General features: G+C 53.9%; 1 protein-coding gene across 3 annotated transcripts in view; it reads right to left on the bottom strand.

Moving 5' to 3' along the window:
• The window catches only part of EVL (Enah/Vasp-like), a 118,505-nt gene that overhangs the window by 21,790 nt on the left and 80,169 nt on the right, over positions 1-16,546 (bottom strand). For all 3 annotated transcript variants that reach the window (XM_070412959.1, XM_070412967.1, XM_070412953.1), the window contains exon 3: positions 13,047-13,224. In XM_070412959.1, the coding sequence (XP_070269060.1) occupies positions 13,047-13,224 (178 nt within the window). The remainder of the gene's footprint in view (positions 1-13,046; positions 13,225-16,546) is intronic.

Raw genomic sequence — 16,546 nt, 5'->3', positions numbered from 1 at the left:
ACTGCGGGATTACTTCCCTCTTTTCAACTTCCACATCAGGCAAATGAAGGATGCCCTACCTTATACTAAAGACAAATGGCAGAGTCCCCACAGAGGGAAGAGCCTTCTGGGACCCCAGCCCCGTGAGACTGGCGGGCGCAGGGCACAGCCTGCAGTGGGCCACTGCTGACACCTCCTCCTGAGAAAGGCCATCCTCCTGCCTACCCATTAACATTTATGAGGCTCGGGGACACCGGCCCCCCGCTCCTCTGGGACAGAGGGACGGCCAGGTTTCGAGTTAGCCTCCATAGGAAAGGCATCCCCTGGGCCTCCGGAAGGGATGGAACCTGAGCTCCCAGGAGCTCCCGAGACAAAGGATCCAGCACCTGCTCTGTGAGGCTCGATGGGATTTCTGGCCAGCACACGACAGCCACCTGGTCGGGGCTGGGCAGAGGCCCAAGCCCCGTGGCTCCCCTCCCCCTCCTCTGCCATCTCTCTGGCTGGCTCCTCTCGTTTATCAAGAAGGCCCCTCCATTTTGGACTGACTTACAGCCACACTTGGACATGGGGGAGGCAGCCTTCCCAGGCCAATTCCCTAGCACGTCTTCCTCTCTCATTTCCAGGTTCCTGCTGCCAAGCGAGCAAGTGACCATGCGGGAACGGAGCCTGTGATCTGGGCCTACAAATCAGAGCCACCCTGCCAAGGCCACACAGGAACTGGTGGCAGAGCTGGGACCAGTGCCCAGGACGAATGTCACCCAGTCCAGGGCTGTGTCTACTCTAGCATGCAGTGCCCAGGAGCACCCCCCTGCCCCCAGCTTAGCAGCAGACACACTCCGACTGCCTCCCTTGTTGAACACCAGGTTCGTGGCTTGTTTACGTTCCCCGGGGTGTTTAGTGTCCTCTCTGCCCGGTCCTCACTACTGAGTTCCTGAGTGCAGGCTGCAGTGGGCTGGAGTGGGAAGCAGCCTGGTTAGCTCAGACCAGCAGTCATCTGATGCATCACCCACTGCAAACCCACGGGAGGTCTGCACCCTGCCCCCCGGGCCACCAGTGTCCGTGCAACCCCAGGGTGACCAATGGCTGCATGACCTGTGGGCCTGGGAGGTCAGCATGTGCAGAGGCAGAGACTCAATCCAGAGGGACTAAAGCCCAAGGCCACAGTCAGGAGCGCCTACCTGGTGGCTAGAGGAAAGTCCTTTCCCTGGGACAAGGGCGGCAGGAGGCCGCTGTGCCACCCCGGGGCCAGCAAGCAGCACTCCCTCCTCGAACCTCTCCTTGTACAGAGGATCCTGAGGGAGGAACACATCCTAAACGCTGGGGGAGCAGCAGGAACCCAGGTCTCCCAGCTTCTAGGCTGGGACACGGCCACCAGCCTGTATGGCTCCCCTCAGGCTCTATCAGGCCAGTGAGTTTCCTAGTGAAACTGTTTCTTCCTTTCCCAATAAGCTCAGTTCAGGACACACAACAAGCCTTTAAAAGAATCTCAAACGGAACGAAGTGCAATAAAAACTGGCCACCCCCTGACTGTGTGACAAAGCTCCTGCGCATCATTTTTTTGATTAATCTGCTCAACTATCCAGGGCAGGGCCCATTAGACCTATTTATAGATGGGGAAACTGAGGCTCGGACAGGGCGACTGACTCACCCAAGGCCACTTGCGCCTCAAGTGACTGGAGCTGCTGGGACAAGAGCCCTCATGGCCCGAGGCCCCGTCCGCACGCTGCTGTTTCCGCCCGCCCCTCCTGCAAGGCCTGCGTGTAAACAGCTTCCAAGCCCCTCTACCGGTCAGTGGCAGGTACTTGGCCCCGAGGTCCAGAGTGCATGACCCTCCCCCCACTCCCACCCCAACCCCCAACAGCTGGGGCGGAAGGAGGGGCCCTGGGGAGCAGGAAGGAGGGAGGCGCCCGTCACCTACAGTTCACTCTGCAAAGCACGGTGCAGTCGCAGTGGCAGAAGCAGAAGCAGTGGAAGGTCCACTCCCTGCTGACCATTACGGGCAGGCCCCTGGGCGCAGTCCGGGAGGCGCGCTCCTCGCATCCTGGCCACTTACCTCTCCTTCCTCAGCTGCCTGGCTCCTGCAGTGGGAAACCGATCCTCGGGCGCCCGTCAGATGGGCTTCACGCTTCAATCTTTAATGCGGCTTCCCATCTAACCTATCAGAACCCTCCTGTCTACCCGATTCCAGGGAGCCCTGGGGGCCCGGGGGAGGGTCTGCCAGAGGAAACCTCCTGCCACGGCTCTCCTCTGGTCCCCTGTGGGCGATGGGATGAGACAGGTGGGCGTGGAGCCAAAGGGAACAGGTGACCGGCCAAAGGAAGAACCCCGGGCACTGTTCAGCTGGGCTACCCCTTCCACCTTGGGCCATCCAGGCGTCCCTTCGGGCTGTTCCTTGGCCTACCTTTCCTCACCATCGTACCCGCTGCTATCCTAACCTGCTCCAGAGAGCCCTGTTTGTTTTTTTTACCAGCACGACCAGCTCCAAGGCCCGCAGGAAATGGATCCCTCAACCTGCCAGGAAGCTCATCTGCACTTCCCCAACTGGCAAACCCACAGGACCCACAGGAGTAACTCGGGTCCAGGCTGGGCTTCTGTCCCCCTGGAGCACTCCCGGGTCCTCTCCCAGCCCCCTGCTCTGTCCTAAGGATTGCACTCACTGCCCACACGGAGCTGCAGTTCACCCCCCTGAACCGTGAGCTCCTCGACAGGGAAGCTCAGGGCCTGGCACAAAGTGCGCAGAGAATGTCTGTGGGACATGCCCAAACTCGGCATCACCTCCAGGTCTCCCTGTCCGACACCACGTCAGCACCTCACAAAAGCCATGGCTGCTTCCCAGTCCACTGTGGTTTCTCCTGCTCTCCGCCCTCTACTTGTCCCCAGAAGACAGAGACAGCAGGAAGTGCTGTTTCTTCCACAGACTGTCTTTCAGGTCACCTTCTCTGCCCTGCCTAGATCCCAGACACATGCTCTCCTACTGGGGGTCTTCCGACAGCCCTCACCTGGTCTCTCTGCCATAGGCTCGTACCTTTGAGCCCCTGCTTTCACATGAAACAGAAAGCTTAGCTCCTCCATGCTGTTCCCCAGCCAGGAAACCAGTGGTTCCCGCTGGTTCCCCTGGGAAATCCTGCTTTGGGACCTGAGGCCTCCTACACTCTGAGTTGCCTGGCCCAGCCCCCACTGCCTCCTTCAGCCCTGTGTCCCCACTAGCGACCTGCTGGGGCCAGGCACCATCTCCCTTAGTCTTTCCTCGTGGATACTGATTGCGCCCCCTTCACCTCCCTGGTCTAAAATGCAACTGTGCAAAACACGAATGAGTCTGTAAGGCACAACGCTGGACTTTAAAGGAATTTGGGGAGCCCCACCCCCTGCCTAGAAAGGTCATCTGATGGCTGGCATCTCCTCTCCCAACTCATGGTTCACACGGGCCCTGCCTATCCAAATCCTTCCCCAGACAATTAGCATATTGATTCTAGTGGGCTCTACACCTTGAGCAGAGTCACTTTCCCTCCCTGGGTCTTAATCCACGCCCCTCCCCGCCCCTGGGCTGTGCTGGAGAGGAAGCATCAGATGCTGGCAGCAGCAGCGCCCACCGCCTACTGACTGCTCACCAGGCTCCAGGCACTGATCTGAGAACGTGGACTGAAGCCATTTAGAGCTAAATGGAGCCTTGGCTCTGTCAGTTACTCTCTGACCTTGGGCAGGTTACTGAACCTAACTCTGTTTCATGTCTGAAAATTAACCAAAGCACCACTTGTCTTGGTGTGTGGATCAATGGCACGCTGATCAGCCTAGAGTGGATACAGTGCAACTCGACAATCCCTGTCTCTTTCCCTGCTCAGCAGTTCTGAGTGGTTAGCATTTCATGGTAAATGCTGTCTATTAAGTTCTCATAACACATCGCACGAAGGGGCCAGGAGTGGCTATCGTTACCCCACTGGGCCACGGATGCCCAGAGAGAGGAAAAGCTTGCCTGCATCAAATTAGTGAGTGACAGCCGGAACCAGGCCAGGGCCTGCAGCCTCAACCCCATGCGGTCCCAATAGCTCCCTGTCTCTGTGGAGCCACCTCTACCACGGGTTCTGTTGTGAAAACTCCCAAAGGAGAGGCCTCAGTGTGGTGCCCAGTGGTCAGACATCCAACTTGAGACCCGCCTGCCAGCAACGGGCCACTTGGCCTCCAGGAGCGGCACAGGGACATGTCAGGAGGAAGGCGCTGGAGAAACTGAAAGTGAAGCTGTAACCAGACCTGGGACGGGGGCTCAGCAGATCCCTGTGTTAATTCTCCATCACTGCCCACCAGAGAAGCTGTGCTGGACGGGGTCACAGACTCTCCTGCCCTCCCAGGTGGGCAGTGCCCACCCAGCAGGGCTAAGACCCTGGCGGAGCTGGATGCCCAGGAGGAGAGTAACGACATTTCAACATCAGTGTGTGCAAAAGGGGTCAGGAGGGACAAGTGCCACTGAAACCGGGCGCTGGCTCGGTGTGAGCCCAACTCTGCCGGGTCCGACGTGCCGAGCCAGTTTCTCCATCTCTAAGATGAGGGTCTTGGCTGATATGGCCCCAGGGCCCTTTCTCATACCATGAGCCTATGAGTTTGTTAATGAAATGTATTTGTTTCTTCAACAAGTACTTATTCCCAATTTTTACTCTAATGGAGGGAAGGTATTTCCAGAACAGATCTCCAAGAACATGCTGGTAATGATGCTGGCCACACCTGCTCTGCTAGAGGCCCGTGCACTCCCTGACTCTACTCCTGAACTGGAATGGCCCTTCCAACTCAGGGGTGGGCACCCCAACAGCTTGGTGTGCTCTGGGGGTATGTGGAGAAACAGGGAGAATGCTGACCACCCTTCTACGCTTAATGGTCAATAGTTCAAAACAGGGAAATATTCATAGAGTAGAAATAAAATCTGCATGAGTTTTTACAACACAAGACTTTCAAGGGCTCAGGAGACGGGGTGTCACTTTAGGCCACACACACACCAGACAGAAGAAAGGCAGGCTGACCGGGAATCAAACCAGCAACCTTTCATGCTGGTTCAACCACCTGAGCCATATTCACCAGGGCAAGACCTGCTCCTTTTCTTAAGGAGCATGGGAGTTAGCCCTGGGGGTGTCAGCACTTTGTCCCACACCCGTCACGACTCGCCATGCAGAGGGGTGAGAGCCTAGGAAAGTGTCTCGGACTGGGTGCTCCAGCAGCAGCCTGATTTCTTATGGTGCTGACAGCTTAGAAACCATGTTCCCATCTACTTTATCATCCCAGCGTCACAGCTTTGTAGGTGGCTGTTAGGTTCATTTTAAAGCTGAGGAAACTAAGGCTCGGGTGGTGAAATGGCTTGCTCAAGGCGTCAGAGCTACTGTGTGTCATGGCCTGGAGCATGGGACTGGCACCCTGTCATCTGCCCCCTGAGTCTGTGTCATTTTGTCAGTCACCGGTGTTGCCCATAGCCGCTCACTGTGCCCAACCCAAGGCTCATTAAGCAGGCCTGGCGAGACAGCATTTCGTGGGAACCATTTGCTATCTCACCACCTGACTGGGCGTGGTGCCCAGGCTGACCTATGGAAAACTAAATGCCCCAAAGACTTCTTCCGTTAGTGCCAGGGAGAGATCCCGGGGCTGCTGGAAGGAGGTACTTCTCCAGGGGCGAGGGAAGCGCACACCCCCCAGCATCTTTAAAGGAAGACAATGGCGGCAGCAGGGTGTTCAGAAGGTAGGAGTCCCCAGGAGGGACACAAAGTCCCACCAATGTGCAGAGGGAGACCCCAAGGGTCAGGCAGAGCTTCTTCTGGGACCCCCAAACCACCGAGATCTGCTTGTTCCACCAGAATCCTCCTTACCATCTGGTCCTCCCCACCTACCCTCAACCCTGCAGGCTCAGGCCAAGCCCTGCTTTCCTCACCCCACGTCCCAAAGCACAGGCTGCGGCATCACCCCAGGAACTGGTATGGTTAACTTTTCAAATATTAAAGAAAAAGAGTAGCCCTAACTGGTTTGGCTCCGTGGATAGAGCGTCAGCCTGCGGACTCAAGGGTCCCAGGTTCGATTCTGGTCAAGGGCATGTACCTTGGTTGCAGGCACATCCCCAGTAGGGAGTGTGCAGGAGGCAGCTGATTGATGTTTCTAATTCTCTATCCCTCTCCCTTCCTCTCTGTAAAAAATCAATAAAATATATTAAAAAAAAAAAGGAGTAACTTCAAGTAGCTACAGTCATTTACAGCTGACAAAGAACTTTCATAAGCATCAACTCCTGCCACCCTCACAACAACCCTGTGAGGTAGGTATGACTAACCGATTGCACAGATGGAGAAACTGAGTTTCTGGAAGAAGTGACTTGTCCAAGGGCACACCCTGCACAAGCTTTACTTGAACCGAGGTCTGAGTTCATGTCTGATGTACGCACACCTCGGGGCCACAGCAACCCCAGGTCCGTGGACACTGGGCTGCTGCTGGCTGGGCAGGTGCGCTCCGTCGTCAGGGGTGGTGCGAGTTGGGCCAAGGTGACGGGTGCGATTTCTGTGTGAGACAATTCTATGTGCCATGTCCCTCAATCACAGATAGCACCCCTCACCTTGCGCCCAGGTTCAGGCTTGAGTGCTGCTGCTTCAGGAATGTCGCCTTGGTCTTCAGAGGATGGTGTGATGGCAGGAAGCGCCAGGCTTGCGAACACACAAAACGGACGCGGGAGCAAATGGCGAGCCCCCCCCTCACCACACATCTAGGATGCGACAGCCCTTCTTCAGGGCGCCTGCCTATGAGGGCTCACAGTCTAGGAAGCAAACCACGAGTCCAACCCAGTGGGACACAGTGTGCAGAGTGAGGGCAGGTGGGCAGCAGTGGGCAGGAAGCCCAGAGCGGAGAGCATGACCCCGTCAGGCGTGGCTCAGCACAAAGCTGGGGGACGGGGGGCGGAGAACTGCAGTGAGCAGAGCCCGGCTGCGGAGGGCCTGGTGGGAGTGACCTTGCTCTTTAGAGAGGTCACACTGGAAGTGCCAGCAGGGAGGACAGATTGAAGAGGGGAGAGAGGTTGCCAGTCAGTGTTCAGAGGGGAGGCGTGTGAGTGTGGGGCTGAGGTGTGCTGTCCTGTGGATGTGGCAAGAGCTCCCAGGCTCGACAGAGCATGTTCCGAGGACCCGAGACCTGACTGGGTTCAATGCTGGAAGAAGAGGACACGCCAAGTGGTGCTGTCATGATGGAGCACAGGTGAAGCCCCATGGGGTGTGGGGAGCGGGTCCTGTCACGTGACTGCAAAGGCTTCACCGAGGAGCAGGTTTTGAGAGCAGGGGTGGGGCCTGGAGGTGTGGGGGGAGGTGAGAGGGACAGTGGTAGGGGGCATCCTGCTAAGTGCCCTGTGCCCTGTGAGACCTGGCCAGGAGCGGAGCAAGGGCCTGCCTGACCCACAGTGCATCTGAGCAGAGGTTGTGCCAGCCCCAGCCCGCCTGGCACTCAGGAGCGGCCAGCAGAGGGCAGTCAGGAGCGGAGGTCGGGGAGGGGTAGCTCCTGGGGCTTCTAGGCACCCTCGCTGGCCTCCTTCCTGTGTCTGAGGGGAGTAAGACAGCCAGGCTGTCTTCATCTTTAGGAGAAAAAAGTTCATAAAACGTTTATGAGAAGCAGAATTCAGCCCGACTCTGACCCTCTGAGGGGAACAGGGTGAGGAAGTGGCTGTCTGGCCAGGAGTCCTGCCTGGTCTCCCCTCGCTCGCACTGACCTGGACGGGGGTTAGCACAGGGACCCAGGAAAAGGTGGGAAACACTTACCACCCAGTCTCAGGACAGTCACCTCTTGAAATACAGCAGCGATGTTATCACAAGCAAACCAACAAGGGACGGCTGTACTGGTAAGTCCCGAGGCTGATGAAAACAAGTGCTTCCCTGTGTGTTTAACCCACCCACGTGCATGTCCACTAAGCCACCAGGTGTCCTCCTTTTTCTTTTTCTCTGGGCCCAGAGCCCCGTCGGTAAAACAGAGCGGAACTGCTCCAGCTGCGTCAGGGTGAGGACCCTCAGAACTCACTCACATGAAATTCACTGCATTCAACCCCAAACTGGAAACGAAGGTGCCGCTGACTATTCTGCTTCTGCTCCAGTCCTGCCCGCCCCCCAACACCTGCCTCAGCACCCGGAGGCCCAGCTCAGGCCTCTGAAGGAAACCCACATGGCGCCCTGAGCCTGCACACCACAGGCCTGAACTCCTAATTGCCAGGCCCAGGCCGCCCTGGTCAGTGCATTTTCAGAGCTCCCGCCATCAACCTGCGCTTTGCGTACACATGACCACGCTGGAGATAAACATCACCACGTCGTTTTACAGACGGGAAACTGAGGCTCGGAGAGAGTCCTGCGCAAGGTCAGACAGCCTATCTGCAACAGCCGGGTGGCTCCCGGCTTCGACCCTGTGAATGAATGAACTCCATGCTCAGAAGTCCAGGTGCTGGGCCCAGCACCCCTCCCCCTCAGCCCTGGGTACCACGGGCCCACTGGACGGGTCCCTGGGCCCAGGCCCCGCTGGTCTGAGCGGACAGCCTACTATATGCCGTGGGGGGCTCTCGGGCTTTCTCTCCCCTCTCCCTGATACGCTCAGGCTGTCACAACATGAAACGTGGCCAGCTCCCCTTGTCACTCCCGCCACCTCCTGGGAGTATCTGTGACTGTGATGATTAGGGGTTGTTGGACCTTCTGACCTGCGAAGAAGAGTTTCTTTCTTTTTTTTTTTTATATATATATTTTATTGTTTTTTTTTTTTTTTTTTTTTTTTACAGAGAGGAAGGGAGAGGGATAGAGAGTTAGAAACATCAATGAGAGAGAAGCATCGATCAGCTGCCTCCTGCACATCCCCGACTGGGGACATGCCCGCAACCAAGGTACATGCCCTTGACCGGAATCGAACCTGGGACCCTTCAGTCCGCAGGCCGACGCTCTATCCACTGAGCCAAACCGGTTAGGGCAAAGGAAGAGTTTCTTGGGGTAATCTTAGTGGGAGCTGAGACAGAAACCCTGTTTTGGTCTGGGGTCGCCCCCCTCTGTCCTGAGCTGACAGTAAGACAGGGGAGGCCGTGGGAGCGTGAGGTGAAAGATATCCTGGCTCCTGAGGTGAGAACTCGTGGAAGCTTAGCTGCAAGGGCAGGTGGCTCCACCCACGGGGAGGGTCTGCCTGGGTTTCACTAGTGAGAACTCACGCCTCCTGAATTCTGGCTTTCTGTCCTCAGCTCTCCTCCTACAGCAGTGGTTCTCAACCTTGGCTGCACATTAGAATCACCTGGGAATCTTTTTAAAATTCTGATTTCTGGGCCTCGTCCTCCGGAAATTCTGTTTCTTTGTTATGGGGTGAGGCCACAACATTAGTAACAAAGAAACAGAATTTCTGGAGGACGAGGCCCAGAAATCAGGATTTTAAAAAGATTCCCAGGTGATGCTAATTGTGCAGCCAAGGTTGAGAACCGCTGACCTACAGCCTCACAGCAGCCCAGGTCCAGGGAAAATTCTTTCTTAGGAAGCAGTGGACGTGTCAAACCTGAGCCTCCTGGGTGGGAGGGAGAAACCTGAGGTGCAGGCCCTGGCTCTGCCCAACTTACTGCCCTTCAATGGGCCTTCGTTTCCTGACACCCGAGGCTCCTTCCCCGGCCCCCACCCCTCAGCCCCACCTGGGCCTCAACTATCGTCTCCCCTCTCCCTTCTCCCCCCCAGCAGGAGCTTTGAGGATGAAGATTTTTTTAGAAATTCTCTCCCAGCGGGTGGCTGGATCCCATCAGCTTGGCCCTGTTCTCCTGGACAGTGGAGCCGGTCTATAACCAGGCGAGAAGTTTTCGGATAACGAAAGCAGTGTCCCAGACGACTACTGGACCTGGGAACAAAGGACCGGATCTGGGAAAAAGCGTGGGCAGGGTGGGGCAGCCGACGGAAACAGCTGGACAGGACAGCGATGAGGTGCCCACACAGGTATTGTGTCAGGTAATCCTCCAACCCTCAGTGCCCGACCCTATCTGCTTTACACAGGAAGGGACTTCTCAGAGTCACACTGCTTGTGAGTGGAAGAGCAGAATTTGCCCCGAGTGTGGAGTGGAGCAGAGCACCCAGAGGCACGATGCTCTTGCCCCTCCCCCACACCTGGCCCCACGCATCTCCCCCATCTGGCTGTTCCCGTTACAGCCTTTACAACAAACCAGTGACCTAGTGAGTAAAAGGTCTTCCTGAGCTCTGTGAAATGCTCTAGTAAATAAACTGAACCCCCCGGCGGGGGTGGGGGCGAGTGGGAACCTCCGATTTACAGCATGGTGGTCAGAAGCATAGGTGACTGACAGCCTGGGTCCCTGCTGGCATCTGAAGTAGGCGGGTGGGGGCGGGGCAGCCTGAGAGACTGAGCCCTTCACCTTGGGGAACCCACTCTCTGGTATCAGAAGGGAGGCACAGAGGGCAGAGGGGACACCGGAGGCAGGAGGCGTCCTCAGCACCATGACACCCAGGCTCCGAGGTGCGTGCTTCCGCCTCACCATGTTGCTTCTTTGGATGTGGATGGGAAGGAACGGTGTCCTCATCCCAGCCCCTCATGCCAGGCACTGTATGCCAAGTGCTCTATAAACATTGCAAGTTTAATCTTCACAACCCCCTGAGGAAGTAGGTTAATTATCCCTGGCCACAGGTGGCAGGGCAGAGGCTGAATATAAGCTCTCGCTGCCCCCAAACAAATGCTTTCTTCACTACTACACACTGCCCCCCACTGGGAGGGAAGGGCCAGTGAGCGGGCAGCCAGGCATCCCTGGCAGCTGGTAGGGGAGAGGCTGCCTGTGCTGAACTGCCAAGAGCTGGAAGGCTGGATCAGTGTGGCACAGCCTCACCACGGAGTCCCATCCCGCAGAGACAGGAACCGACCACGGAGACAGCGTGGAGGGGAAGAAACTGCGTGGAGTGCATGCACGATGAAGTTCAAAAGCCGGCAAAACTGCTGTTGTTAAAGATTCCTGGCGCCACGTGTGAAACCTCAGCTGCCCATCTCAGACCTGTGCCAGCACTGCACAGGCTGTGCCTCAGGTGAAGGACCCGCACAGCTCTCAGTGGGCGCGGGGCCCCCTCCACTGCCGCTCACCGCATGCAGAAGCAGACCTGCCACAGCCAACGGACCCAGACGGGCACCCGCTACTCAGGATGCAAGTGTGAGACCAGGCCACTCACACTGTGACCCCCGCCCCGCAAGAAAGACACCCCTCACCCCGGCAGAGGAGGTCTGGGTTCTGAATCTGAGCTCCTGCCTGACACCAGTAAGTTATTCCTCATAAGAGGTCACAGGTTTCTTATGTGAAAACAGTAACAGGTGGATTAACTGATTTCCTTGTGATTCTAGGGTGAACTTAATAAAGTAACTAGATTTTTATTTAATGTAAGCAGCTGCTTTGAAAGAGTTCGTTGTCTGACTCAACTGAAACCTTTTTCTTGTGTTTTGACCCTCAAGGTGTCCAGATGTACAGTTAAAAAAGAGCTGAACTCACATCCCGGGGCAGGTGAGGCAGTTCAGGTCAGAACCTTAAACTCAGCTCCTTTTACCACGAGGCCCAAGGCTCTTGGGTGGCAGCGTTTAACGAGCACTTGTTCATTTGGCGCCTACAAGGTCTCAGGCCCTGCTCTGATCACTCCACACGTCATGGGTGAGCAGCTGTCCCACCACACACCCCAAGTTCGCAGCAGAAAATCCACACACTGGAGCCACTTCAAGGCAGGAAAGCCTCCGCAAGTACCTCTCTGTGTACGACTTATGGGAAGCATACTCAAAACATGTCCTTTATTTACAAAACAAAACAAAACCAAACAAAACAAAAACCACACAATAAACTGCCCCAGGGCTTAAACTGGGTCGCACAGCTGCAGAGTATCAGGACAATAAATGTCTGCTCGCTCTAAGTACCACAACTCCCCGCTTCCCACTCCAATTCTGGCAGCAGCAACAGCAGTGACAGAATACCCACAATACTAACACGGGGGTCGATATGTGTCAGGCAGTCTGCTAAACGTTTTACATTCTAGTCAGTGAAATGTAAAAATAACCCCGTAGCACTCCCACTTTACAGATAAGGAAGCGAAGCACAGAAGAATGAAGTCATTGTCCCGGGGCCCCTCAGCAGAACCAGCGCTCATGCCCAGCCGTGGGTCCCAGGCTTCAGCAACGTAAGGTCTCTAGCCAAGTGCAGGACCATGCCTGTGGCCACTGAGTCACCCACACCCGGGAAGCCTCCATCCTCACTCGAAGCTAACGCTGCACATTTCCAATACAAGCTGCATTTATTTTTTGCTCGTTGCTTTAACTGCCTGCTTAGGAACTTTTGCTAGCAATGCCCTCCCACCCACCGTCTGCAGAAGTACCAAGTGCACCCAAGTCTTCCAGGTTGTGGGGCCTTTCGCTGTGAGCCCCCCACCTTCTGGTTTCCTTTCCAGCCCCTTCCCCACCTGCACCCCAGGCCTCGGGAATGCTGCAGGGTCTTCCCAGCACACGCTGCGCTCTCATGGTCAGGTGCCCTGTGTGTACTGCTCCCTCTGCCCCAGGCCCGCCCCACCTCTGTCTTGTGACCTCCTCATCCTTCAAATGCCTTCACCTGTCGAAGCCTCCCTGGCAATCCAGATGGGCAGTTACTTGTTTCCCTTCCTGTGCTCACACCAGAACAGCGTAATTGGCAGCTTATGATTCCTCTATTCGCTTCTTATATATTCTGCCTACCAGGTTCTTACACTTGGTCGATGTTGAGTAAAAGTTTGTTAGGCATAAGTCATCGAATTAAAGAATAACTGGCTGCTCGCTCCCTCCCACCTCTGCTGAGTTTGGATCTGGAACCTGGAATCAGGTGACCACCGTGACAGGCCTGGACATAGACTCTAGGAACACATCAGCGCAGATCTGTACCTCACCAACGGTGAGAGATGTCAACACCATTCACCTCCCTTTAAACCTACAGTCAGGCAGTTCCTGTGAGCCACGTAACACCAGCTCAGCACAGGCGGGAAGGAGGGCGCCCGAGAGCCAGAGCTGTGGGTGCCTCGGGGAACAGGAGAGAAACTCAGCGCAGCCCAGCTGGGCAGAGCGCGGCTTACCTCCTTCCTGGGAATTCATGATGTTAAGGGCGAACAGCATGGCGTTGGAGAACGTGGTCGCCTCCTCCTTACTGGCGAAGTTCAAGCCATAGACCTGGCGGGCGTCTCGCCACTGGTGGAAGGTTGGTGTCGCCTGATTGTACTTCAGCCCTTTCACGATTGAATAATTGATCACAACCTGGAGGAAAAAGAGCGACAAATACATGTAAATAAATAAAAGGTAAGTGAGCTGGAGGGAGCGGCTATGGGGCAAGGATAGTGTGTCCCCAGGGGCTACCAGAGGACAGGAAGGTTGGAGGGGGTCATAAGAAGGGGAAAGCATGCCCAGGCAGCTTTCCCACAGGATCCCTGGTCATGTCCGTTAACTGTAATGCTGTGCAGTCACAGCCTCCAGAGGAGAGCCCTGAGCTGGGAGTCAGGTTCCTTGGGTCCTCCCAGCTGTGTCGCCCAAAGTGGTCACTGCATCTCTCTGGGGCTCAGTTTCTCCAATTATAAAAGGGGGATGATAATCCTGGCTGTACTGCCCTAATGGATTACTGCAGAGGTCCCATTGTGATGCACAGCTTATTTAGACTTATAGACACGGGGATCTGAAGGGCAAGAGTCTTTTCAAATTCCTACTCATGCCTTCCAGGGCCCTCTGCATAAAGTCTAGTACTTGGACTGCATTAATAAATGGGTACCGTAGTTAAAAGGATCACTTGGAAAGTTAAAATGTGCCAACCAATGTAGAGCATTATTAATATCTTTATTATTAATCAAGAAATATCAACTGACTGCCAGCTCAATGCCAGGCCCACCAGGAAAAGCTACAGAGAAGAGCAGCTAGAACCAGACATTCAGGTGCTCACAAGCAGGCAGGGGATTCCACACCAGGCCCGCCTGACCTCTAACCTTTCTCCTTCAGACACGTAACAAATTATTTAGCTTGAGGGGCTCACGAAGGGGTGGGAGGCCTGGAGCCATTATTCTGCATCCCTGATCCCTCTGCTTAGGTGACTGAGTTTCTGACCATTATCACCATGAGTTACTTTCACCTGTTCTTGAACTATATAGACGTGGATTCTTATGGTATATACCAGGGGTGGGCAAACTTTTTGACTCGAGGGCCACAATGGGTTCTTAAACTGGACCGGAGGGCCGGAACAAAAGCATGGATGAGTGTTTGTGTGAACTAATATAAATTCAAAGTAAACATCATTACATAAAAGGGTACAGTCTTTTTTTTTTTTTTTTTTAGTTTTATTCATTTCAAACGGGCCGGATCCGGCCCGCGGGCCGTAGTTTGCCCACGGCTGGTATATACTCTTGTTTCTTTCACTCAACATAATGTCTATGAGATTCATCCATGTTATTACATTTACAAGTATTTAATTCTTATTTATTGCTACATAATATTTCACCTTATCTTTTAGAAAGAGGAAGAGAAACATCAATTAGTAACATTTCAACTGTTTAAAAAAAATCCTCACACAAGGATGTTTTTCATTGATGCTAGAGAGAGAGGAAGGGGGGGGAGAGAGAGAGAGAGAGAGAGAAAGAGAGAAAGAGAGAAACATTGATGTGCGAGAGCAACATCAATAGGTTGCCTCACATACACACCCCAATGGTGGTAGAATCCACAACCTGGATATATTTCCTGACTGGGAATCAATCATGTGACCCTTTGGTGCTCAGGAGCTCTAACCACTGAGCACAGCAGCCAGGGCATATTTCATCTTTTGATATACCATAAATAACTAATCCATTGTCCTGTTCATAGACATTTGTGCAGTTTCTAGCTGTTGGTTATTAATAAAACTATGAGTATTTTCAGACATATCTTTTAGTGGATGCAGGTGTGTACTGAGTTGATGCCGTATGTCTAACTATTTTTCCGAAGGCTCTATCAATTTATGCTTTCCAAAAACTCTTCTCACATCAGCATCATGGCAGAGTGAGAAGAACCCTTTGTATCTCCCCTTAAATTTCCATGTCAGATATCTATAATCCAACAAAGATTCCTCTGCTCAGCACAAAAACATGCCTGAGAGATCCACACAGCAGTACAGCTGAGGGTGGACGTACTGGAACCTGCAAGGGATGCGTGACAGAAGGAAGGGCAGGGACAGTGTCTGCAGGTGTAGTTCAGCAGCTGCCAAGGCCCCAGCTAACACAGTAGCAGTGGAGGAGTCAGGGGGTGGCCCCCACACTATGGCCCAGAGGAAGGTAAGCAGGGCAGAAGCAGGGTTGGTGCCCATGAAGCCAGCTTCCTCTCCATCTTCTCCCCCCACTGCTGGGGAACACAGTAGCAGCAGCAGTGGTTATGGAGATGCCTCTAACAGCACAGTGGTGCCTGGGGCTACAAGGCCACTAGTACAGGAGTCAGTGCTGCTGCTCCAGAACCTGGCTCCCCCATACCTGCCACAGTGGTGGTGCCCTGAGACTGAGGCAACCTGGACGCAGTGGGGACACCCACCACCCCGGTCACCCAGGAGTCAATTTCCACAACACTAACACCCCCTGTGGCAACCCAGGAGGTGCAAGTAGTGCTGGTAAGAGAAAACAAAACTTGCTCTACAGCACCATCTACTGGGAAACAAAAGGAAGATCTCTAATGATCAATTTGCTGAATTAAGATCAAATGGTATCTGAACAAGAAGAGTCTGTCCCAAGTGTACAGAAAATGACAAGTCTCCAGAAACCAACCTCAAAGTCATGGAAGACTGAGATGTAAGTGACAGAGAATTCAAGACGCAGTAATGAAGAAACTCAACGAGATACAAGAAAACTCAGAAAGGCAGTTCAATGAACTCAGGAATGAAATTAATGAATTTACCAAAGAGATTGAAACTATATTAAAAAAAAACCCAAACAGAAATTCTGAAACTGAAGAACTCAATAAATGAGATGAAGACCGCATTAGGGAGCACTGGAAATAGAGCAGGCGAGATGAAAGAGAGAATTCATGAGCACGAAGACAGAAATCTGGAAATGATTCAGGTGGAATAAGAGAGAAAACTAAGAGTTAAAGAAGTGAAAGAACTCTATAAGAATGATCTGACTTCATTAGAAAAATGGGTACCCCAGAAGGACAGAACAGAGAGCCTATTCAAAGAAATAATTGATGAGAACTTCCCAAACCTACGTAAGGAATTGGGTATTTGAGTATGAGATACTAATAGCTAATTATCTCAACACAAAAACTCCTTCTCTAAGACACATTATAAATTGTCAAAAGTTAATGGTAAAGAAAGAATTCTCAAGGCAGCCAGGGAAAAAATGACAGCACCTACAAAGGAAACCCCATTGGATTATTATCAGATTTCTCAGCAGAAATCCTGTAGGCCAGAAGAGAGTGGAGTGATATATTATAAACTAGAGGCCCGGTGCACGAATTCATGCACGGGTTGGGTCTGGCCTGCCCTCCCCAATCGGCCCAATTGAGCTGGGACGGCCAGGGGAAGGGGCCTCGGGTGGTTGGCCCACTGGCCCTGCCCCCTAGTTAAACTTCCAGTTGA

Source organism: Myotis yumanensis, unplaced genomic scaffold, assembly GCF_028538775.1.
Source record: "Myotis yumanensis isolate MYYU_CA2020_CCGP unplaced genomic scaffold, mMyoYum1.0.hap1 SCAF_1, whole genome shotgun sequence".
NCBI lineage: Eukaryota > Metazoa > Chordata > Mammalia > Chiroptera > Vespertilionidae > Myotis > Myotis yumanensis.
This window is presented reverse-complemented; position numbering and strand designations above follow the sequence as displayed.